The sequence below is a fragment of the Bacillus rossius genome, assembly GCF_032445375.1.
Source record: "Bacillus rossius redtenbacheri isolate Brsri chromosome 9 unlocalized genomic scaffold, Brsri_v3 Brsri_v3_scf9_2, whole genome shotgun sequence".
Lineage (NCBI taxonomy): Eukaryota > Metazoa > Arthropoda > Insecta > Phasmatodea > Bacillidae > Bacillus > Bacillus rossius.
In genome coordinates, this window is record NW_026962013.1 from 20,776,002 (window position 1) to 20,801,074 (window position 25,073).

The window sequence follows — 25,073 nt, forward strand, 5'->3', positions numbered from 1 at the left end:
AACTTTTGCTGTATATAAGTTCAAATTAATGTATCCTTTTTTGTTTCCCATTTTCGGCTCTTTTGCGGATTATCTGCGATTTTCACTATCCGCGGTGGCCCTGCCACTTAATTTCGCTGATAAGCGGGAGTGTACTGTACTTAGAAATTTAGATTTATTAAAATGGGAAAATTGATTAAAAATGTAAATTTAATGTTTTTATACTAGATGCTAAATTTTTGAAACCACTATGCAGGAAATATTCTTAATTGGGATTTACTCATGGGGTTTTTATTGCAGTCATGGAGAGGAACTACTGAATGATTTGTTTACTTTAGATGTACAGCACCACCTCTGTGTTCTTGTTACAGGTAATGCACACCTACCCCTTTTTCAAGTCTACACTATATCTGGTTTACGGGTTTATTACCATCAGAGTAGACTGCGCAACTGATGGGCATGTCAGTGTATTGTCAGGTTGAAAAAGGAGTACATCAAGTGGAAGAGTATTCAAAAATAACCAGATACAATCAAACTAAGCAATATTTTAATATAAAAATTCTATTTACACATCTTAAGAGTTAAAATACTTTCATACACTATTCAAAGCAACAGCTCGAAATCTAGTTTTGAGCTACGTTTTCTTCTCGTACTGCTCCTCTAACCTAGAGAGTTTGTCCTCGACCTTGGACAAGCTCCTGAATTCTTGGTGCACCATGACCATCCCGGCGATGGTTTGGAGAGCCACGGACGCAAAGAAACCGTTGCCCAATCTCCGCGTGAGCTTCAGGTACACCTTCATCACTTCTCGGAAGTCGTGAGTCAAGGAAGGCAGCCTGTAGGTGCCGTAACGCGAGGCCAACTGCAGTGAAACACAAGAACATGCTTGTTACATTCAATTTATTTTTTAACGTCTACAAGCTATACTTAACTAGATCAGCACTGTGTCCTTGTAATGCTATGCTGTTGTCACAACAGTCTCTCTCATGGTGCAACTGAAACTTTTCTGTCACTCCTATATGGAATAAAAATTTAATTTTTTTTAAATTCGCAGTGAAAAATTAGAATTTTTTTTGTATATTAATCACTAGTATCATGCATAAATATTAAAAACAACTGAAACTATGGCACATCACTTATTCATTTTAAACAGAAACCATGCTTTATAAATACTGAACATCACATTATTACTAAAAATTAACTAGATTGAAACCATGGTTTTAATTGATATGAACTTAAAAATCAATATGCATGTTGATAGCCAATTATACAGCAAAATATTGTTTATCCTCCAACATTCCGTATCAAAAGACGTTTCACTGCAATAAAAAGAAAATGTTAATTGGCCAAAAGAAATGCAAGTTACAAGCATGAGCATAGTCTATTTTAGTTGCTCTCGACTCTACTGCAGCTAATTAGTTATCCTAACTGTTTTTTCAGTTATTTTTTCCCTGTTGTTCAGTTGTAAATGATAGTTATTAGGTTCTTAATGTGTAAAAGTATGACAGTTTGACATTTATAAGGCTTTTCCTTAAAACCACCTTATTAACCAACATTTTCGGTAAACTGAAATGCAGCAAGCCTATTTATGTCTGGTAAGTACAACACTACTATACTTATAACTATTTTTGTGATGTGTCTGTGTAGCTTTAGCTATGTCAGTTTGGTATCATATATTGATTACTCTTATTTACTTATCTGTTGATTAAGTTTTAACTAAACTTTTTTACTTTCACTATGTTCAGAGTATACTCGGAACTATTCAAATATCTACAATCCGGATTCCTTGATTCAGCAAATTCTGTAATCCAACATCAATTCAGCCACTTGCATTTGGATTTTTAAGGAAATTTAGCATTTGAAGTGGCTTATAAAAAAATGGAAGAAATAGCATGATAATTGAACATATTTTTGATAGTTCATCATGATTATAGTGTTTTATCGCATAATTGTCGCACATTTTATGCTAAAATCGAATCACTGAATAAAGCATAAGTTTTGGTAATATTTATGCTAAGTTATTCTTCTGTAATTTCTTACAATAAAGTTGAAGAATATTTTATAAATATAAAAATTAGTTTCAGCAGCCAGGAATAGAATCACACTACAGAAGAGCAAGTAATATTATCGGGTGTAAAAATAATCAGAAACTGGGCTTTGCCTGACTAACTTTGAGTGTATGGTATGCATTTTGAGCGTGCCTCACAGTTATCTGCAACTTGAGTAGCCTTACATTTGGGAATGGAGAGATAAGCATGTAAGAGACTGCCTACAGCCAGGTCATCTCCACCAGCAACGAGAAGAAAGGCGCAACTGTAGAACAAAAATGCCTTTATTCCGCAATGTTGCGCATGAATATTCCCCAGGCAGGCGGTGGCATGAATTGTATTATCAAAGTCATTCTAAACCTCAGCGACCTCAGTTTAAAATTGATAAATTTTTTTATTATTATTATTTTTTTAAGTACCGAGTGATTCCAATAAAGGGAAGCGATACGGCCCCTATTATAAATAGTTGTTAGCTTTAAAAAAAAAAGTTGAGTCAATTTTCATTCTATTTTTTCCAAGGAATTTCTAAATTTCCAATTTCAACCAAAAGAAAAAAAAATTAAAACTTGATAAGGCCAGATTACATAATTTTACGAAACCAAGGCGTATGAGATTTCAGAGCTTTTATTTTACTCCATTCTGACTGTATAAAAACAATAACATTTTAAAAGGTCTTACCAAAAATGACGATGCCGGTGCTAATATCAGTGGATAGACCGAGCCCATGAGAACCTGTATCACGGCACCTCTCACCTCCAAGCAAACAGGACAACCACCTTTGTGAAGAAGGATGTCATTAGACACGTTCTGTAAGGAAACACACCGATGCAATGATCTGGTCTTTACCCCAATCCCAGCCACATATGATTTTCAAAATATAAGCTACAGCTAGCAATACACATTTATTATTAAGCAAGTCATTTTACAGCTTGAAAACCAAACTACGTTCACTGAAGATAACTTTCACTGACTGAAACTATTATGTCAGTTGCAGTCACCTATTCTAAATAGTCCAGTTGGAAGGTCTAATGCCACAGTAAACAAACCAGTTCTTCGGCTAGCTCTAATTGGTCCGAGTGTTGTATACATAAATGCTTGAAGAAATTTACTGGGCAGTGAAAAAAATATTGAATTGTAAAGAATATTGAATTGTAAAGAATATTACCTACTTTTCAGGTTAAGTTTGTTTACTTTGATGATTGTCTTCCATAAATAAAAAAATTCACAAATAAAATTTGTAGAAAATTAATTTTTTCTTTGCCAAAAACAGAATCTGGCCACCATTTTAAGATGCAGTTACATTTACACCATGAAAAACAAAAAAAAAAAAATTTCAAAACATATCTGTTCATTACTTGAGCACTATTTAATTAAAGTTCATACAAATACAAGAGACCATTTTCTGCTTAGCATGGCCACCAATTTATTCAAAACGCTCCACTTTGGGCCTGCACTGCTGCATGTGGTCGTAAAACTCTAAATAAACAATTGTCCTAAATAATGTTAGACAGCACAGCCGGACCACATGCATGAAATTCTTCAGCTATGTGAAATTGTTAAATTTGGTGGGCCAGCACTAAAATTCCACCAGAAATCCTACGGAAATTTACCTCTGGAACCAAGTACAAATACTTAGCAAATGTTGGCAAACTTACTATATTTTAGAGCCAAAAATTATTGATACCCATCACGGATTAGTTCCTTAATTATATTTTAGAGCCAAATTGTATATCAAGGCTTGGTCTAACCGGCCTTTTTGACTAGTACTGCAAGAAACATTTAGCTTTGACAGCTTAATATTGTGATGCAATAAACAAATTAAAGATTCACGTGGCACTGGACTAACCAAACACATATCAACTGTTATTTTATTAATTTTATAAAAATTGTATGTGTTGAAATCTGAATTTTCTTTGCAGCACCTGTCAAAAAGTCCAACCCAACCTATCTTGAACAGAACTATAACAAAGAAAAAAATGGAGGTAAAACATTAGTTTATGTTTGTTATTCCAATTATTAGGATAAATGATTGAAAATATAAATTAACTTACAGCAATCAATTAAGATTACATGGTAGAGATCTTACTCCTTTAGAATCATAGTAAATGCATTACAAAAAAAAAACACTACATTAAAATACATGCAACACACCTATAACAAAAAGAGACTTCCTACCATCTGATGGAGAAACGACGTCATCATTGATGGAACCATAACGGTGGGAAAATAAGATGCAATGCGGCCAAATGCTTGCAGTTTAAGTCTCCTTCTATAGTAATTATTGATGTAAATTGATGATAATGCAGTGCAGCCACCCAGCGCTCCTAAGCCGTAAGTAAAAGGCCACCTTGGAAAAGGAAACGGAAGAGTGTTTTGTAACTGCATCCAGAGAACAGACATGAGGCAAGCTGAAGTGAAACTGGGCAAACGTAGCGTGACGTTTTCATATTTGATACCTACACATCAGAAGTGGGCTTCCACTCGAAAACCATTTTCCACTGATATTTCAAAGCTTCTGGTTCTTCTAGCAGCACAGCCCCTTCTGGCACAGCCCCACTTTGTACACGCAGAGCCATTAGTGCAGAGCTAAGGGGGAAAAAAAATTGATGCAAAGTTTAAATAAATGCAAGAGACAAATACTCATTTATTAACATTGAACAACATACGCAGACCCTTACACTTGGTTGCGCAGTCATAAGTTAGAGCAATGAAAAAAGTAATAGCCTACTCCATTTGACTGAACTGTATTGCTCTATTTAAGTATCTTGAAAATTATTTTTTGTAACAGAACTATAAATTAAGCTAATTCTGAATTAGAAAATTGCATGTTATTAATTAAAAATCAATTGAACCTGTTAAAGTTGAGTGTAATGTCATAAAATGACCTGTTTATGCATGTACCTAAAGAAAACGGGGGTTAAAATTAATTAGGAGAGGGGGTGCATCTAAAAAACCCACATAATTTATTTTTTTTTTTTTTTACTGCCAGAAATTGTTTCTGATCATTTTGTAAACTGGCAAAATTATAATAGTATCACTTCATTTTTTAGAAGTATGATCATGAAAGGATAAGTGTTTCACCATGCTGAATACTTGAAACAAGACATCAGTGGCGCAGCGTGCCATCTCGGCGCCTGGGGCGGGAGACCCATTTTGCCGCCCCCATTCTATAGGTGCTTAATTAAAATTAGTGATTTCGCAGTTTTTCTTTTAAATAAATATTAAAAAATAGTTGGTGCGCAAAATTTTAGATAAAAATGGAACATTATAGTGTGTCTGACACATGTAATGAATGAATCATAGATCAGATCTCAACCCGCTTCACCGGTGACCCGCCCCCGCGGGCTGCCGCCCGGGGCGGGCCGCCCCCTCCGCCCCACCCACGCTACGCCACTGCAAGACATTCACGTGTAGCCTGAAATGAGGATGTTAACCGTTGTTAGTTGTTTGAAAGGTTATTTCAAGTTTCTTAATATTTTGTGGTATTGGTGATCGTTGATTTCATTAATATGTTTCAGAAGTTAGATCTTTGAACATGCTGAATCTTACAAAATAAAAAGTTTTATTTTGGTTATGTCAATTATCTTACTGAAATGTATGTAATAACTTGCATAATACATAATTAATGTGTCTGATTCAACCTAAACAACAGTGAACATGTTATTACAGTACTTTAAATTTAACTAACCTAACAAAACACACAAATTAACAGTAGTATATATTTTACATGTAGCTAACCTAACTATTCAGTAAAATGTTAAACTAATTTAAATATCACAATTCCATTTTAATAGAATAAGTTTAAAAATATTAGTGCATATATTTTAAATGTAGCTAACATAAATATTCAGTAAAACATTAAACTACTTGAAATATAGCAATTCCATTTCACAGAATAATTATAAAAATATGAGTAAGTATAAAGACATTTTCAGAATTTTGTTTGCTTATTTTTCTTCTTATGTCCTCTACTAGCTACATGATTGACAAAAAAAGTATACTGGGCTACATATTTGTTAAATCATTGGTATAGTGTAATTGTATGTAAATGTATAATATAATTGTAAAAATTTTAAGATATAATCTCGGAACCATGGGAAAATCGAATAATAACATATTATCATGCTTTATATAAGTTCCGTTATGTATCAGACCACGTTAATTAAAGAAATTAAATGCAAAGCATGTCAACATATGTAGAGCACTTCACTAAAGTTATATTACCAAGATTAAACACTAACTAAATAGCTAATCTGAAACATTACCTACATACATTAGCAACGTAGTTAAAACAGCAAACGCTTTTTCATTTTTTTAGTTACAGAATACTACTAACATTTTTTTTTATAAAAACTTAACCTCACCTTGAATTCAAAACAAACAGTGATGAGTTGTTTACAGCATCGCCAAAATGGTTCAGGTGATAGTTTAAAACAGATATTTTTCAATAACCGTGTACAACCATGCTATATAAAATTTATTTATATACAGCAGATAATTTCCAAAGCATTTATGAATGAAAATAAGAGACATAGGTTATATTTTAAAAAAGTATTTGTTTTGATATCTTAGCAGGACGTACTGCAGTTTCGTCCACCAATCATATCAATTGCGAGCTGTGCTCTCGGCTGCTAAAGTTGTGGTACGCCATATTGTGTGGACGGTGGATGTTTATGTTCGGAAGTGATGCCGTGCATTGGTGACGCGATTATTATAAATGACCCTGTGCATGTAAATTATAATTTTCTAACCAGTGCAGTTCGCGGGTGGAATATCTGAATTTTTGAAGTGGCGTGCTAATCCTATTTTTTTTTTTAAATTTAATTTTGTGTTACCATTCGGGACGGACCGGACTACCGAGGATTTTAATTTAAAAGACGCTTTCCACAATCAATTTGACAATGCCAGTTCGTAAACAAGGTGGTAAGATCAACATATTTAGAACTAAGTGTTGGTTGTTTGTTGTAGCAATTGATTTTACTGCTTATGAAGGGGAGTGGCAGTGCGGTCTTACTTGTCAGCTCATTTGAACTGTCAATTTTAAATGACGCTATTCAGTTGTTTATCTCTTATCTCGTTCCCGCTGCACGTTTTCATTTCTGCAGCAGCCGACGCTGTCTGCTCTGTGTTCTGTACCGTTTCTCTGCAGCCTCTGTATCTATTTCTAGGTTTGGCGCAAATCTGACGATATATTTGTGTAGCGAACTATTATTATGTTCACATAGCAACTCTGCCCCGCATTTATTACAGTTAAATTATGCTACGTGCGAACATAATTGTAAGATTATATATTAGTGGCTTGTAAGGATACAACGCCTTCTCTGTTCACAGATAAAAATTTGTAACATGATTGCCTCAGTCCCATTATGTTGCCTCATTTTACTCCTCTACGCGGTTACTGTACACTATCGAATAATATCGGTCTTTATAATGTAATGAGGGTCACTTCTAATCCAGTCTTTGTTATTTTTATCTAGTAACCAATTATTTATTATATATTTTCCTCGTAGTGGGAAGGCGACGAATAAAATAAACTGTTTTACTGATATGTACGAAAATGATGTATAAGAATTTGAGGTACTATTTTCTCGGTTGAATATATGCTCTGAATGCACATTGTACTACTATCCATTGAAAAAAAAATTCAGTAATTCAATGTGTTTGTAGCCTTAGCAAATGATTATGTACGTAAATAAGTAAAAAATTATTAAAGTATTTATCAGTGTGTTATAGTTATAGGACTGTAGCTCGTAGATTTTAAAAATATATTTATGGTGATGGAGCATATGCCGTTTTTCCAGTCGTTTTATGCTGAGATGGTAACATCTTGTACCGGAGTAAAATGGGGCACTAATGAAACTAACAATAATTAGAGGCCATAATATTTCAAAATTAATAACATTTACTATTAGGGTAACCCAAAAACATGTGCGTTTCTTCTTAGGTGATGTAAGATTTTGTATAGTGACACACAAAGTTATTTCGAGTAAACATATATATATATATATGATTAACTAAGTTGGTATGTAGCCTTCTGTAGGTACATAGTGAATGAAGAGCTATATGTACGATGAGAACTATGCCCGTAAGAACGATCTAGTGATTCATACATTACCGCAGAACACGTGTATTCAAAATAACAAACGTTACTATTGACGCTAACGCCCTGACATATGGGCTCATAGAAGTCGTAGGCAACGCGACTTCTCACACAGCAGAAACAGTTCATCTTGCATCCCCCTAAATAACATACCTTCTTAAGCCTTCACTAATAATATTGTAACTTTTTTTTACCAACTTGAAAAAAAAAGGGGGGGGGGGTTATATACCCCTCCTATTCCCTCCTCCCCACGCCATGACACCGCTGCTGGTTACTGTTGGCTATAAAACATTTTTCTAATATACATACATACATACTGTTGTCATAGCACATGCAAGGTAACTAACGTTTATAAAATAGACTTTTGTGTAGATAATTCTCGTAAAAGACATAACCTATTGTTTGGTTATTTATGAATTATTTACTAGAAAATTTTTGAATCCTTTTATGCCGTTTTATTGCTGCTGATATAAAAAATATATATTTATTCTCGTAGTTATTTACCTTTAATATGTATTAAAACTTAAAATTGTCATCCTAATTCCAAGAGTGAAGGATATTGACGGTATCTTTATTTTCTAAAATCCTTTAAATAAATAATTGATTGGTTGATTTATAAATTTTTACAAGCTATTGAGAACTTATTTCATTTAAAATTCTCGACTTCTGTTTTGCACTGTAAAATGAGTCAATACTCAATAGCACGTAACAGTGAATGTAAGCATACTTACCTCATGAGCATTCTGGCCAGCCATTAATGAGAATCACTTTAATAGCTTCACTACGACATTTACCGTGATTTTTTTTTGTGGCTTTAGCATTTCGTAACAAATAATTTTTCTAGTTAGAAAACTTGAAAAAAAAAAATGTATTGTAAGGTTTTCCTTTTGTATTATAGAAAGCCAACGTAGGCCTACACATGCGCAAACTTCTTTCTATTTAATAATTATGTTGTTATGCATGTAGGTTTAATATTCATCACAGCGTGTTTCATAAAGACAGCTGAACTATTTTTGTTTGCCTAAGTGAAAATTTTCATTACCCACCAAATTGAGTAATGTGATTCAGAAACAACAGTGCTATATATATATATATATATATATATATATATATATAAAATCTTTATTTACTGTTTATGATTTTATACGAGTTAGTGTCCATGAATAGAAATATATTTGGCAAATTGTTCGAGAAACATTTTTCTGCTGCGCATCCGTAGATGTGAAGAATCATTACACGTTGAACACCGTAAAAGTAATTTTGTGGTAGGCGATTGCGTGACCATAGTTGCTATATGTTATTTTTAATTCGATGGTCTTCAGCCTTTGCTCGTCAGTCCATCAGTTGCGACTGATTAGTTCACCGTCCTTGCACACATTGGACAGTTCCGACTGTGTGTGTGTGTGTGTGTGTGTGTGTGTGTGGAGGGGGGGGGGGTTACATTATTAGTGCCCCACCTACCTTTGCGTACACCTGGTGTGCAGAGCTTCAGGAAAAAAAAACCACGCGATTTCAATACTGCTCCAGATATCCGAGCGGTGTCTGTTTACGAAAAGCATTTTAAGATTACTCTAAGGGAAAATGAGTTTATTGGTTTCTGTGCTTGTTTTAAAACTGTTTTTTTTTTTTTTTTTTAAAGTTAAGAGCGAAAATGGCTAAAACGCATGTTTTGAGAATAAATGTTTAGGCAAGAAACATCCGGTACAGATTCTTGAAAGCACTCAAGTAACTTGCAGTACACCTTTTATCTTCATTTCCCTGCCATATAATGTTATGGTCACCACTATAATCCCATAGTTGCCCTATGCACGACGAGAAGATTGCCTGTCAGTTCACAGCCTTGAGCTTAGAGGCTATACCGTGCTAGAAGCACTGGCGGCGTTGCACTTACCTCCCCCCTCACTAACACGAACACACCCCTGAATAGGCGGGATTTTTAATTCACCCCTATAGTTAACCTTCTCGATTGATTTCGGTGGTATTGTCTCCTTTATCGCGACAATTTATCGCCAAAAGGACGTGGTAGTTTCACGTTTGAACGTTGAAACAGTTCGTGGCCTGCCCTGTGTTTTAGCTGTACGTGTTTACCGCAGTTGCGTAAAATTTTAACTTTTACGTCTGCGTAGTTTAAACTTTCGGACATCGTGTTTGCTGGAGCCATGCCAAAAATAAAATTTAATTCGGGATGAAGGGGGAAAAATGTGTTAGTTAAATGTGCTGTAACTGTCCTGTAAACGACCTATAACTTTCGTCAAGTTGCTCGAAGATAGGTTAAATGGGTGGTACTAATGTTTTTAAAATTTAATTCTACTGGCTAAAATATTCTTAGAAATAGAAAAGAAGTACTCGCATGTTTTTTAAACTCCGCTTTTTTTAGTGATATATTATTATTCCGCTTACCTTTTTAATTAAAGAAAAGTTACCATCCATTTCCCTCCTACTGTAGGGAACTGGGCGAAGACTTTGTATCTCATAAAAAAAAAAGTGAGCGAGTCTTTAAATGATGTGTAACATCTAACCTCGTTAAAGAGCAAATTTACGTGTTCTCATATTGCAAATACACTTATAATATGAAACTTGGATACGAAATTCAACGTTGAATTTTTTTTTAAAAACAGTGCCGAGCGTAATAAATATATACAAATTGTGATTTCAACTACATTTCTGTACGCGAATCACACGTATTTTCCGCACCTGCCGCTAGAAGTCGCTACCGGAGCAGCTACTTCGACCATTAGATCCATCTGATTAGCAGACTGAAATTTTAAACGACTCCGATAAAACAGAAAAAGAATTTTAAAAAATACTAAACTTCGGCTGTGGACCTGATTTTTGACAACGGAATTGATTAAAGGACTGCCTATCTTGTTAAAATTCACTAAACAGTTAATACTATAAAGGTTCAATTTGTCTTTGTGAACACTGGTTACCGCCTTCCGCCACAGATGGCAGCAGCGTGGTTGTTACACACTTCCGTTCCTTGACTTCCTCGCATTCACGAAATGACTCCTACCAAATGCCGTATACCGAGCTAAGATGTTACAATCAAAAACACATGTTAAAATAAGTTAGCAACTGGTTGTTTAAAAAATTAAGTGTATCTTTACTTTTATTGTGCAATTTTTTTAATAACTTAGTAAATATTAGGTTTATTTCTGTAAACGTGCCTCATTAAAAAAAAAGTTTGGGGAGTTGAAGTAATTTAATTCAAGAAATGTTGTTTTTTGCACTAGTCTTAGTTTATAAAAAAAATTCGACTCATTTGCGCCCTACATGCATTCCCTTCCACTTACGGTATGTTTCAGCTTAAAGAATTTCTGGTTGGTGTCTGTTACATCACAGTTGGTTCTGAATCAGCGGTTCCTCATTCCGCCATTACTATCTTGTGCGGGTTGCTGGTGGGCGGTATCCCTTCGAGTACTCGACCTACATTGCCCTCTCCTATAGAAAATATATTATTTATAAAAAATAGTATTCAGAAATATTTTTTAACTAAACTAGCAAGGGAACAGCTGGACCGAAAAATGAGAAGGGCATAGGTCATTTGACTTTCATGTTTGATTAGTAGCGAAACAACACCAAAAATATGCATATACGTGCAATATCACCTCTGTCTGTAAATCACTTATCTCTTATTTTTTTATTTATTACGAAAATTTTTGCCATGAATTGAGGCGGCCGGACCAGGGTTACAGACGTAAAACCGAAGAGATACAGTTTTGTTGTCACTCGATGACGATATTAAAAAAATATAATTTTTAATTCAAAATAGTAATGTCAAAAATAAGTTTCAACCAAATATCTTACTTTTACAAGTTGCCTCCTGAATATTTTCTGTGAAATCTGGAATTTTACAAGCGTTATACGTAGACGTAAGCACTAATTGGAATATGTTTGATGAATTGGTTGTAATTTTTTTACGCCGAAAAATGATCTAATTTTGTGCGGTAGAAAGATATTAAAATGTAACTCGTGTAAGCAACATTATTAATACAGGAATGAAAATACTTCCAGAATTGCCTTTTGCAAGAATTTCCAAAAGTACTTTAAACATTAACGAATGAATAAGTCCTAATGTGTAGTCCGGTTTGTATGCTGGGATGGATTTGGGTGAAAGAGGATAACGTTAATGACAACAAAGAGGCCCTTAAGGTACTTGAGACTGTCAAAACTTGGTTAGGTCAGTGTACTTTCCATGAGCTATTATACTCTCCTCTCCCCCTCCCCCCCTCCTTCCGTAAATTCTAATAGCAGAATACTTTCGTGGAGTGCTTTTTTTATGTTCCAGTACAGCATATATGGTAACTACATCACTCGAAAGGAAATTAAATGATGTGAGCTCAGTTTTTATTTATTACGTTGTTTCATCCACGTGTATGTAATGTGTCGTGTTCTTTGAATGTTCGTTGCAGTGATAATAGGCTAACTTGTAAATAATTATGAACATGCGCCATTGAATATAATTTTTTGTTCGTCGCTAAAAACGTTCGTAACTGTTCCTGAATTGTGTGCATTTATGTCTGTTTTATGCAACCTTTTTTAAATATAAATACTTAATACAAATATATAAGTATTTATTCTTAATAATGTACCTATTGTACTTAATAAGTATTTCAGTCAATGCTACTACTCTGTGTCGTCCAGAATTTCTTGCTTCTTTAACATATCCGTCGTTCATATTGCTCGACTTATTTTCCTCATTATGTTTTTTCAATTTTAGTTTCGTTTTGTATACTGGCCATTACTTCTGTGGGATCATCTGTCTGTTTACGCAATATCTTTCAACAGCAGCTATAGTGACATGTTCTTTGTGTTTTTCTACTTTAGATAAAAATTATTAAAAATTAGTGATATACTGTTTTAAATGTATGAATTGGGGCTTTTCGTTCTATCACATTTGCTTGTGAAATTTTTTCGCATAAAATATACTTTATTTTTCCAATTTTAATGGTCTTTTTGGACTACCTATTGGAAAACTTGAGAAGTTTAAAGAAATGTCTGAATATTGTGTCTCACTTAGAAATCCGATTGTATCCGATATGCATATAAATTGATACGTAGGTAAGTGCTTTTTGCCTGAGAACTTTTTTTACTGCTGTGATGCTTTTGAAACTTAGTGAGGACTTACACAGTTGCCCTGGCAGCAAGTATCTCTTGGATGAAATCTTGGTTTTTAACGTTTTGCTGTTTTGCGTGGAAGCGGCGTTTCCGTAAATCAAGAGAACTCGATTCGGACGGACGATATGAAAAGGGTTCTCGTTTTCCAGAGAGGAGTCAAGGGTCAGTTTTGTTAAGGGAAAATAAGGGTAGGCCAAAGAAAGAGGGAAGGGGAGAGAGAGAGAGAGAATTTCCATGGAATAAATTTGCCTCATTTTCCACTTGCATGCATGCCACCCATATAGTTCGTACGTTCAGGTGGCTCCCGTCCGTCAATTCAGACCCCACACTACCTTGTGATATAGAACACACGTTTCCCACCTGATTGATATCGCAGCTTGCTCGTGATTTGGCCACTTTTTTTCGCTTCCGCGCAAGCTATATCTGGCAGCTGTAAATTCAACCCATTCCGGCAACACCAATATGTGCATTCGGGACAACGGGACGTATAGTGATGGGTTTGCAACTAGGTTAGCGTGGTAATCTCTGCTGTGATTTTGCTGCTCCTGCTTTCTCTACCTTTTTTTTTATCCTCCTCCCCCACCATCCTAGTGTTTCATTCTCTTGTCAATTTGTATAGTGTTATCGCTTTAAACATACTTCATACGCTGTAATTTTGGCCATTCCTTGTTTCATCAATAATTCCATCACGCACTGGGCAGTCAGCCTGGCTTACAGCGACATGGGGTTGTAGTATTTGCTTAGATCATCCGGATCATATTACGTGCATATACGTCTGCGTATCATTATCAAACCTTATTTGGTTGTACTAGTTTTATAATCAAATAAAGTTTTTTTTTGTTTACTGGCTTTGCGTGTATCATTTGTCGGGAAACCTGGAATTTCTGGAAAATCTGGGAATATTCAGGTGTAATATATGTTAGGTTAGGTAATTTTTAAAATGAAATGTTGAGTCAAATGCTAATACTGTATCGCTAACTTATTAGACGTGTCATGGATAAGACTTGTAGAAATTTGGGTCCAGTCTTTGTTGCAATGCTGGTGTGTCAAGTAGGTTTGAGTAAAGTTGCGTTTATTTGTCACGTAAAGCTGTATTCCATCAGTTGGTGCCTGGGAGTGTAATGTAAGGAACATTAATTTGTGCATCAATTTTGTTACCTTATAAACAGTTTTGTCACTGTATTGAAGCATTTATAGGTGCTTTGTGAATATGGTAGCATTGGGAAGTAGAACTAAAATTATTATATTGGTTGTTTTATATGGAAATATTATATGTTTTGATCAGTGAAAATTCTTAAAATATCAGTAAAGGCCAGGGAATTCTGATCGTGGGTTTAGTAAATTTCAGGGTTTTGCTGGAAACATCAGTTAGGTAGGTATTTGTGAATCATATTCCAAACCATAATGGTTTATGTTTTAACATGTGTTGTTTTGCGCGCGCACCAACAGTTTCCCGATAGTTTGACAGCTTGGGCTGTAAAATGTAAATCTTCCACTCCAGCACACACTCAATCTTGTAACTGGTTTCGCTAGATTACAGACATCCTGCTTGTCTATGATTATCGTATTTGAGTGCTTGACATTGGTATTGTGTTTTTTTTAAAGCTGAATACTGCCGTATGTAAATTTAAATTGAGCACCCAGGAGAGGAAAACAATGCCAAAAGAGTCTCTTTCTAGAAACCTTCCAACATAATAGAGACAAAGGTTCTGTCAAGTGGGTTTCCATTGGGTCACACATGGCTGAGCTACGGGAGTGAAGTGAGATCACCAAGACGCTTTAGCCTCGCGGGTAAAACGAGTTAGTGTAACTTTGATACTCGACGTAACCTCATAAACTGCACGGGGTTTATATAGTCCGTTCGTCCATGCTCTTTCCCTGGACAGAGGGTCAGTCTAATCGAATGGTTTCACCTTTCACCCCCTTCTCTCACTCTCCTCCGGATTGAAGTTTCAGAACTTTGTGCTACTGGGGTCCGGGGCTGGGTCGGGTCTAAGCCACCATTTCGCAAACTCCCCTCGACTGTGGTAATGCTGTTCCTTCGTTGTCTTCGTCGAGTCAATTATCGCCCCGACTACCTGGCGGCCACCCTCTCTTCCTCTTGTTCTTGCATAAGGGACTAGTCAAAACGGAGTGGTGTCTCTCGGGACTTCCCTTCACTTAATAGAATCTTTGCCTTAGATTCAGATCGTAAGTAGAAGCGACCTGTACCCATACGGTTTGTGTTCATTACCTATACTCATTTTAGTTTCAAGTGTAGGTCTATACCTTCCAATTGTATGCTTCCGCGAAAAACCAAACAACAGCTGTGCAAATAATACATTCAAACTTACCTATTTTTTGACCCCTTAAAAGATGTAGGCTAATAATATGAAGCCAAGACATGATTGAAAAACAATTTTATTTTTTCTTATTCTTTTATAGGATAGTATTGTTGGAATGTTTGAAAGATTACGGTAATTTCCGCACACAGACGTCACCTTTTAAACAGTCCATTATTTTCTGTTTTGAAAAGAAAAAAATAATATGCTGATTATTCTATATTTGACCCTCTATTAGCATCACCCAACGATCATCTGATTTGATTAAACTCCCACCTCATATGTTCAAAAATATCTTATTGAATCCTACCTAATAGGGGACCTCCCACAGAAAGAAACCAAAATTAGTAGCTAGGGACATGTACGATTCGCGTTATTATGTAGCGACAGTGTAGGTTGCAAATGTTTGTAGGTGGGTTTTTTAACCCGCCCTGGAGGACTGTAAACCAATGACAAACACAATAAAACAAACATATGACCGAATCACGTGCGGCCCGCGAACGGGGGGCGGGGATGTACAACGTGGTAGCAGTCAGTGCTACATTATGCAGTCTGTCATTGCGCAATGAATACGCTTCTTATGCAGGTCTCCGCGTAGCGTGTCCATCCTTTTTAAAAAAAAATTACAAAAGATTATTTTGAAAAACCAGTTGCCAAGAAATAGTTTGCAATACTACAAGAAAGATATTGTAATTTTGTACAACACTTGGCTATGGTTATTTTTGCATGTATGAAATACGTTTTTCGAGATTTTTTTTTCTCGTACGAAAATTGATGAATAATTTTATATATCAATTGATGTTTCGTTCAAGTGGGTACATATATATATATATATAAATAAATAAACTAATGAAAATATAATAGAATATTTAGTAATTGGTTTTTATTTTGTTTTATTTTGCTTATTAATGTGCGCAGTTAATACTGGAAAGATATCGAAGGAACGGTTTACAAACAACTTTAACTAATGTAGGTACTGGGACAGCATATTACGTGTGAAACGTAACAAAAATGTTTTGTGTAAGCGACTTAGGTGTGCCGAGTATTGCCCCCTGGAGGCAGGCTAGCCGCCTTGCTAGCCGCCTGGAGGCAGGCTACCCGCCTGCCATTGCCGCCTGGTGGCGGGCCACCCGCCTACTTAAAAACATCGCCGCGAGGACTCGTCGCCACTTTCACAAGTTGGCTGCCTGCGCCGGCCATGACGTCAGCTCCACGTGACCAAGCGCCGACTATTGTATATAGCATTCTGGATGGAAATCTTCGTTACCAGGTTCGCGGGTGTAAATAGGGGACCCCCAGCAAGCCAGCAGCAGACAACGCTGAGAGAGACGAGAAGGGAAGCGACCGACCAGCACGACAGAGCAAGCTTGACATCTCCCCGACTGAGGAGCAGTGAAACTTCAGCTTGACCTAGCCATCCACGAGTGGTAAGGCACCGTATGTTATCTCGCGGAAAGGACTCGGCCCGACTTCAGCGAGAACCGAGAACGAGTTCGCAGGTGTCGAAGAGGCAACGAGTCATGGACGTGTGCAGTCGTGCCAGCTGAGTCTACTGGCGATCTGTGGAGAGCGAGTAGTCTTAACGGATACTTGTTTTCAAATAAGCCTACCATACAGCGACGAAAGTTGCAAGCAGAATTTCCGACTGTGAAAATTTTAATGCAGTCGTTTTCGGCGGGCGTCAGGCGCAGAAGGTTTTGCTTGAGTACACTTTTGACAACCAGACTGACGTAGCACGAGTCAAAAACAAACCGAGGTGCTAGCTGGTAAATTGTGCTCACTGCTGTACTGAACACGAATTTACACGAACTACCACGAGTCTGTACAGCTACGTGATATACACGTAGTCGCCGAGTTAGTCGGACGAGCCGGCAGCAGAGGCGCAGCTCAGGAAACTGTGCTGCGGCGACGAGAGCGAGCACGGCAGAGGGGACTCGTCGAGCGAGTGCGGGAAGCCAACGAGTGGCCAACTCGCTGAGCGGACCTGTCCGCGCACCCGCACTAGCGTGACACCGGAACTGAAGACCGGTGACAGCTTGTTTTAAACGCTTTATTGCGAGCTAGTTTCAACTAGTAAAAGAAAAGACACTTATAAACTATTTAAAGTTTGCAGAGTTCAAGTTATATTTATTTTTAAATCGTAATTGTAAAATACATTTGAAATGTTCTTATCAAGTGGCGAAAAGTTGATTGATAAATTTGGAAATTTTAGTCAACAATATTTTATATAATTTAATACTAAACAGTTTTAGCTCTTTTGAGCTAATAACATAATTTAATGGAATGCGCTGTTTAAATAGTTACCGACTGCTAACTTAGTTTTTCCCGTAAAATAATAATTGGTGTTTACATTATTTTTTCTTTCATATTTATACGCATGTAAAAAAAAATACTGTCAATAAACACTATTTTACGACCTTATAAATATCAACAAATATTAAATTAAAATAAAATATTAAAACTTATTGTAGCTAACGATGGTGTACAAAATAATATTATAAAAGTTAACACAATTGTTAAAATTTTACACCTTCAATTTACAAAGAACGCTGGCTACATTTCATCCAGGAATTTTTCGTAAATTTACGGCTATCTTCGTAAATTTAGGGACGTGAAGCCAAAATAATATTTTTTGTATATTAACAAAACATTTTAAAATAATTGCTTAAGTTCGTTTGTCCACGTGTGTATTTTGCCTTTGATTAGAACGAAAAATACAACCCAGAAGTCTAAATACCGCATAGTTTGTACGAAGATTCAATTATTTGAAATGACGAAGAAGTCTTCGTTTTATTGATTTATTGATTTCTTCGTTGGAAAGTCGGTAAATTTACTGTAATTTCTAACAGTGAAGCTGGGTAGTGTTTGTCTGATGGAAGTGGGGGCTATTTATTTTCTGTACTGCAAAAACAAGCGTGAGAAACATTATAGTAACAGCCAGGGGCGCAACAACTAAATTTCCAAAGGGGGGCAATATACCTTTTTTATAAAGAATCATCGATCCCCCCTATTGAAGCGGGGGGTCCTGCCCCGGGAAAATTTGTATTTCAAGGTGGAAAATGGTGCTATTTAAGCAGTTTTATTATCTAAACATTGATTACACAGCATTTTCTTTGCCCCCGTTTGCCCCCACTTCAAGTTTTCAGAAGGGGGGGGGGGGCAAGATACCCTTGCCCCCTCCCCCTGTTGTTGCGCCCCTGGTAACAGCTAGAAAGTCTTCAGAAAAATTTCGTGCCAGCGGCCGTCGAAGACATCGCGGGATCTCGCAAGGGAGGGGGGGGGGGGAAGGCCCACCGTGGCATAGCCGCTTCAGGCCGAGCGCCTTGAATCGATAAGGAAAGGTAGAAGAAAAAAGGGGGGGGGGGTGGGGGGTGAGGAGGAGCTTACGTTTTATCGGCACTTGGCTGGAGTGGGCGGGGAAATGGACCGCGCGACCGCGGAGGCGCGCACACTCACGGCTCGCCGAGCTCACGCGCGCTGGACCGTCCGGACACACGCGGAACTCGTCCTTCCGTCGAGGAGTCGTCGAGCTGGAGAGGATCTGGAGGGGGAATCTCGTTTCCCGGTGGGAAATAGCAGCGGGCTGCTGCCGCGCCCGATCCTGATTGGTTCCTCCTTTCTCCCTTCCCCCGTGGGGGGATTGTCTTATCGCTCCCGACCCAGGATCTCCTCCGGCTACGCTCTTAAAATAATTTTTTTCAACTTTAATCTTACGAAAAACGCTGGTCACAGATTGTCCAGAAATCTCCGAAAGTTATCATTGCGTTGGTTCACACGCGTCGAAAATGAACCCGCAGGGCTAATCTTGGTGTCCAATCAAAACATAAAAAAAAAAAAAAAAAAAACTGTTTGAAGACTACGGCAGAATAACAATTGTATCTTCCACGTGTGTGTTTACCGTGTTTGTAACGAAGAAAAGACGTCGAGATACGACGTTGTTTCTAGGAAGACCGAGTTATCAGAAATTCCGAAGAACTCTTCTTTTATTTCAGGTGAAGTTTTCGTAAATTTACCGTAATTTCTAACAGCGTATTGACATCGGATAGAAAGCGGGGAAAAATTTTTTTTTTTCGTGGGTTGGCAAATTAAGAATAGTAGTTGACAGTTTCACGGGGCATGTTGATGATTTCACTTTCATGACGTAACTTCGCATTATGGTAACAAATACTTTTTTTATTAATTGCGCATGTACTGTAATTAAAACAAACAGTACGTAAGATGTTATAAGTTTTATTTTTGTATATTGTAAGTAGAGCCACGGAAATTTCGCGGATTCATTTAGTCGCAAGCTAGAATGCAAACCTCCACACTGTCGCACTGTGTTCATGATTGGACCGCAGTTATCTGGGCACGCCCCTCTACGACCGTGAGCCAACGATGTCCAGCTAGGAAAGAAGTAAGCGAATCAGGTAGTGCCAAATAACAAGGATAAAAATGTTCTCGCTAAGAAATCAACCAATGGGAAAGTAAACATGGGTCGAGCACACCTATAACTTTGAATTCTATCCTGAGGCCAGAGGAATCCGCGAAATTTCCGGGACTCTATTTGTAAGTATGTGTATGAGTGGCGGGGATTGCAGACAATAGGCAGTTTTTTTTGTTAAGGAGTATATATTTGTCCGAAACCGCTACACTGCAAAGTTACATGCGCGAAATGTAGCGCGCGAATTCGAACTTAGCGCGCATTAGACAACAAACCCTCCGCGACGCAGGTTTTGGTCAGTCAGTAACCAGCTGCCTGGCTTACAGCACGGTGTATGGTTGGTTGGTTGTGGTACGTTTGTGCGTTTGGCTTTGGGTGTTCAGCGCAGTGTTGACTGTCTAGTACACGGCGCTGCGATTGCAGTTTCGACGAACAGTTAACGCCTTGACTGACTTTTACATCCGCAGAGATGGCTGGATATGCACATCGTGTAATGGGGAGGCGAGAAGAATTGCGCATTTACCAACGGGCACTTCACAGCAAACGAGTTTCGTACCACGAAGGGTGATGCGCACTAGTCAGCTGCATGCTACTGCTGACAGCTAACTCTAAGGCCTGGTACACATGTTTCGCTGCAACGCGCTATAGAGGCTAACGTTTGCGCTATCATAAAAGTTTTATATTGCCAACTAAATAATTATTTATTTATTCTTTTTTTTTACAATTGCCTTACATGTGTTTAGCGCAATTGTTCTTTAAAATTTCTTTCTGCACTAAAATAGGTTTTGCTTGCCGTTATTTCTCTAAGTGTTGCGCTTGTTTAATTATTTATATTTTGTTTGAACATACCATATCTTTGAGAATCGTGGATAAGAAATTGGAAATTTTTTGGCATTTTGAAAGTAATAGTTCCATCGTCGTACTGAAAGGATACATGAAAACGAGCTCCTGCATGAAAGACTTCTGGTTAAGTTCAAGGATATTTTTTTTGTAAGCAGTGAAAGCCGTCATTATATTGATTAACGAATATCTGAAGGCGGGCACATTTCAACGCCAGTACCTCTCAGCCAGATTTGGACTCATGCCATTGATAATTACACTGTTTTTCATATGAAACCTCAATAACGAGAAAAATAAGGATAATATTCAAACAAACAGAAAACAAGCCAAAATCAGCACAGAACATTCCGTGGAAGGAATTAGTCAAAAAAAATTTATAGCACAGACGGACACTGTGAGCTGACGACGAGACGGTTGCATCAAGAACGGTTAATAAACTCAACAACAACAACAACAACAACAAAAAAAAAGACCTTGGAAAACACAGCGACAAACAGGCAAACACAAAAATGATACTAAATAGATAATGTGTTTGTTGTTTTGTTGTTGAAGATATTTTTATTTATTTACGGTTCTTGTTGTAACTGTCTCGTCGTCAGCCCGCTATGTCCGGCTGTGCTGTAATATTGTTTCACGGAATTGTCTGTGCTGTCTATGTTTTTAACCTTTGACACAGGCTTGTTTGTTTTTCTACGTGTATGCACATTCATCCTTTTATTTTTTTGGTCCGTTGTTGAAGATGTTTATGACATACAGTGCAAAAAGCAATGGCGTATGTAGGAAAAAAAAAACTTAAATGTTCAGAGTATAGTGTTGTTTCAACTCCTCTTGTCGGCAGCTTATTTCTCACGCTCTTGTCCGTGTTTAGAGCTCGTGCGTGTAGCGGATTTGCTGAACTAGCACGTGCACAAGGCGTGTATTGTGTCTGGGTGGTGCTGCTGCCTTGTCGGAAAAGGGAAGGGGGGGGGAGAGGGGAGCTTGAGAGCCATGCGTCCCTTCCCCCGTACCCCGACTGCCGTCGCCAAAGCTGCCCGCCTGATTACACCAGCCCAGCCGTTTGAAGGCAAAGCCCCATCCCCTCTCCTCTTACCCGAAAAGGCGTGGAACCGGCCCTGGGGGGGACGCCGCAATCATTTGCGTGGGCGCGTCTGGACGAGGGAGGGGGAAAGGAGGGGGAAAAGGAAGGGCTAGTAGCCATTCCCTGCCCCATACCCCTAGCACACTCTCCCCGGTTATACAGCGTGTGCGCGTCTTCTGGAACTCCGTGTGTGGGCGCACTTAAGAGGTAAAATTTCGGGAGAAAGAATGGAATGAAAATTAAATCGTTTTCCTTATGTCGGACACATACTTTGTCGTGAATATCTAGGGGGGGGGGGATATGGGTGTTCGAAACAACGGTGTGAATATTATATATATATATATATGTATATATGTATTACACTGTATACACAGATTTTATTACGCTGGCAACAATATATACGGGGGCTGACCATACGCACTTGATTTATTTTTACTTCCTTAAAAAAAAAAAATTATCTTTCACGTTAACAATGATGGTGCTACCATCGAGGATTCTAGCTAATGCTATACACTTTTATAGACTTGCAGGGGTGTGTTTGTGGGAAATGGCTTGATCGAACCAAATAGTATTCAATGTAAAATCTGCATCCCGATGCACGGGCGATTCTCCAGAAGGCGTTAAAACATGAAATTTATTGCTCTAATGTTTTGTCAGGTAAAAAAAAAAAAAAAAAAAAAATGGGGGAGGGGGGGAGCTAAGACAAGTGGTGTTCAAGGGGACCGCCTAGCTGGATTGTTTTTGCGTTATTGAGGCGGTATATCGCCTGTAGGCGCAAGGCTGTGGATTGGCACGCAGTCTTCTCGTGAATAGGGCAAATATGAGGTATGAACGGTGACCATAACATTATATGGCGGAGAAATGAAGATAAATAAATGTGCACTGCAAGTCTCTCGGATGCTTCCAAGCATATGACACGGATGTTTCATGGCTCAAAATTATTCTGAAATCACGCTTTTTAGCCATTTTCACTCTTCTGAAAATACAGCGTAAAAAAAAAAAAGAAATACGGAAATATAACTATACTACTCATCCACCGTCGGCATACCTACTCTTAAATGCTTTTTCGCAAACGGACACCACTCTGATGTCTTAATGCAGTTTTCAAGTCGCTTGTGTTTTTTTTGACGTGATAACGTCTTATAAATCGATGAACGCCGGCTGCACGCACGAAAAAATGGTCACGTTCCGCCTGAGCCGAGCGTGCAAGAACCAGCCAACCACCGTGCGCGATAATCTTCTATAATATCAAACAGGTTAAGGCGGGCTTTTTAACTAATTGTTCGTGATTATATTTAAACAAATTTCTTAAATTAAATTTGCAAAAAAACTATAAAATAATATTTGAAAATTAAAAATTTATGAAATTCTTCATCAATGTTTTCTTATGACTTTATCACGTAAAATTATCGTCCGTAAACCGACTGTACAGACAACCCCCTACCCCTTTTTTTTTTCCACTGAAGCTCTGCGCACCGTATGTGTGCCCAGATAGGCGGCAGCTGACGTTGACCGGGTTGACCGTCTGAGGGCGTCTCCGGAAATGTTCCCGTGTCACACAGAACGCACTGTATGTAGTGCAGCTGGCCGCCAGGAAGTTTGGCTTGGACGTGTCATTTCTAGGGACCGGAAAAATTCGCGGGTTCAATGACCTGTAGGATGAACTCCATAGTTCTACGTACACTCGGTCAAATTCCACCCACTGATTGGCTTCTGTCTTGTGAGACGTTCCAGCGTAGCAGCCTGTGATTCGATAAAGCTTTGGTTGGATGTTTCTCATTGGCCCAGAGTCATCCAGGTGAGTTGTGAGCCGATAGCAAAGGCAGCACTGAGGTATGACGATTTGTATTTTAGCCTATCGCGAAATGAATTCGCGAATTTTTCCGGTCTCTAGTCATTCCTCAATAATTCATTTACACCCCTTACTAGGGGGGAAGGGGGTGGTTGACCTTAAACAATAGAAAACAATAGAACCGCCGCGGCGTGGGGACGTCAGTTCGCGGGGCGTCAAGTGCGTCGCGCCTCGAGTGCTTCGAGCTTCCCTCCCCCCTTCCCTTTTCCCTTCCCAATCTTCCCCATCTTCCCCATCTTCGGGGAAGTTTGAATTGCAAAGCGTTCAAAAAAGGAGACACAAAATAAAGGGTGCATACAGCGTATAGCTCTGTAGGTTCTGGAGACACCGTTAAAATTATTATAATTTTTTCATTACAGCAAATTGAAAGTATTGCAAAGGTATAAGGATCGCATTAACCTCGCAATCCTTCAACCTACTGTCGAAATTTCTCACCTCTGAAGTCGTGATTGTTAAGGGACCTGCGTGGCGAGGGGTGTATTTGTGTTAGCGAGGATCGATGGTGCTTTAGCGCGGTATCGCCTCTTAAAAGCTAGGCTCTGACCTGGCACGCGGGCAATGAAGACATTTAAGTGGTAACTACAACATTCTAGAACTGAAGATAAGGTGTATTACAAGTCCCTTAATTATTATCAGTAATCTATACTGGTAGTTACATGCCATAAAATTATTCTGAAAAGACGCGGTTGAACCCTTTTCACACTCATAAAAATACAGTTTAAAAACGAGGTACGCAAACAAGATTACTTATTCGACCCCAGCGTATTCTTATATATATTTTTTTCGTAACAGATACTACTCGGATATCTTGAATAGTATTGAAATCGATTGGTATTTAATTCTGAAACTCTGCGTACCGTTGCAAAAAGGTCGAAATGGTAATTTTCACACTGGCTGTGTTTCAAAACCATCCAAGGCGACTTAATTCAGTTTGTCACCCACTTTAAATGTTATGATTATAGGAAGGGGCTATTTATTTTTTGCGAAAATATTTCAAAACCATCTGTGGGTTAAAACACTGTGGCATTGTCTGTGTTTCGTGATCGGTTGAGTATGTTTCATTTGCATGTATACTGTCAGAACTCGAATCACAGCCATTCAGTGCGGAAGCCAAGTCCTGACTGGCCCGGCCAAACAGGGCAATGACTTCTCTTGCAGACGGCCGCAAGTTACAAGGAAACAATCGCTAGCGCGGGCATGCCTGTTTGCAGTCTAATGGGTGGTCAGATTTATTATAGGGTAAACTCGTGCAGTCTCATAGGTTCTCTAATCGCGACAAAAATACACCAGGCCTGTGTGATCTGACTGTGTGGA

General features: G+C 38.0%; 2 protein-coding genes across 8 annotated transcripts in view; one reads left to right on the forward strand and one right to left on the reverse strand.

Moving 5' to 3' along the window:
• Positions 1-509: 509 nt before the first annotated feature.
• LOC134542945 (uncharacterized) lies at positions 510-6,617 on the reverse strand. Of its 4 annotated transcripts, none has more exons than XM_063387562.1 (5): positions 6,392-6,617; positions 4,488-4,613; positions 4,203-4,374; positions 2,706-2,834; positions 510-841 (listed from the first exon to the last, which is right to left on the reverse strand). In XM_063387562.1, the coding sequence occupies exons 2-5, from the start codon at positions 4,601-4,603 to the stop codon at positions 614-616; spliced, it is 645 nt and encodes a 214-aa protein (XP_063243632.1). In that variant the 5' UTR covers positions 4,604-4,613; positions 6,392-6,617; the 3' UTR covers positions 510-613. The 4 variants fall into 4 exon arrangements, with proteins under 4 accessions (XP_063243632.1, XP_063243633.1, XP_063243635.1 ...); XM_063387563.1 differs by lacking the exon at positions 6,392-6,617 and adding an exon at positions 6,301-6,391; XM_063387565.1 differs by lacking the exon at positions 6,392-6,617 and adding an exon at positions 6,297-6,382.
• Positions 6,618-6,630: 13 nt separating this feature from the next.
• Positions 6,631-25,073, forward strand: part of LOC134542946 (disks large 1 tumor suppressor protein-like) — a 387,316-nt gene continuing 368,873 nt past the window's right edge. The window contains exon 1 of one of the 4 annotated variants that reach the window (XM_063387568.1): positions 6,631-6,950. In XM_063387568.1, the coding sequence (XP_063243638.1) occupies positions 6,929-6,950 (22 nt within the window). In that variant the 5' untranslated portion in view covers positions 6,631-6,928. The remainder of the gene's footprint in view (positions 6,951-25,073) is intronic. The other 3 variants (XM_063387567.1, XM_063387569.1, XM_063387566.1) reach the window with 3 other exon arrangements.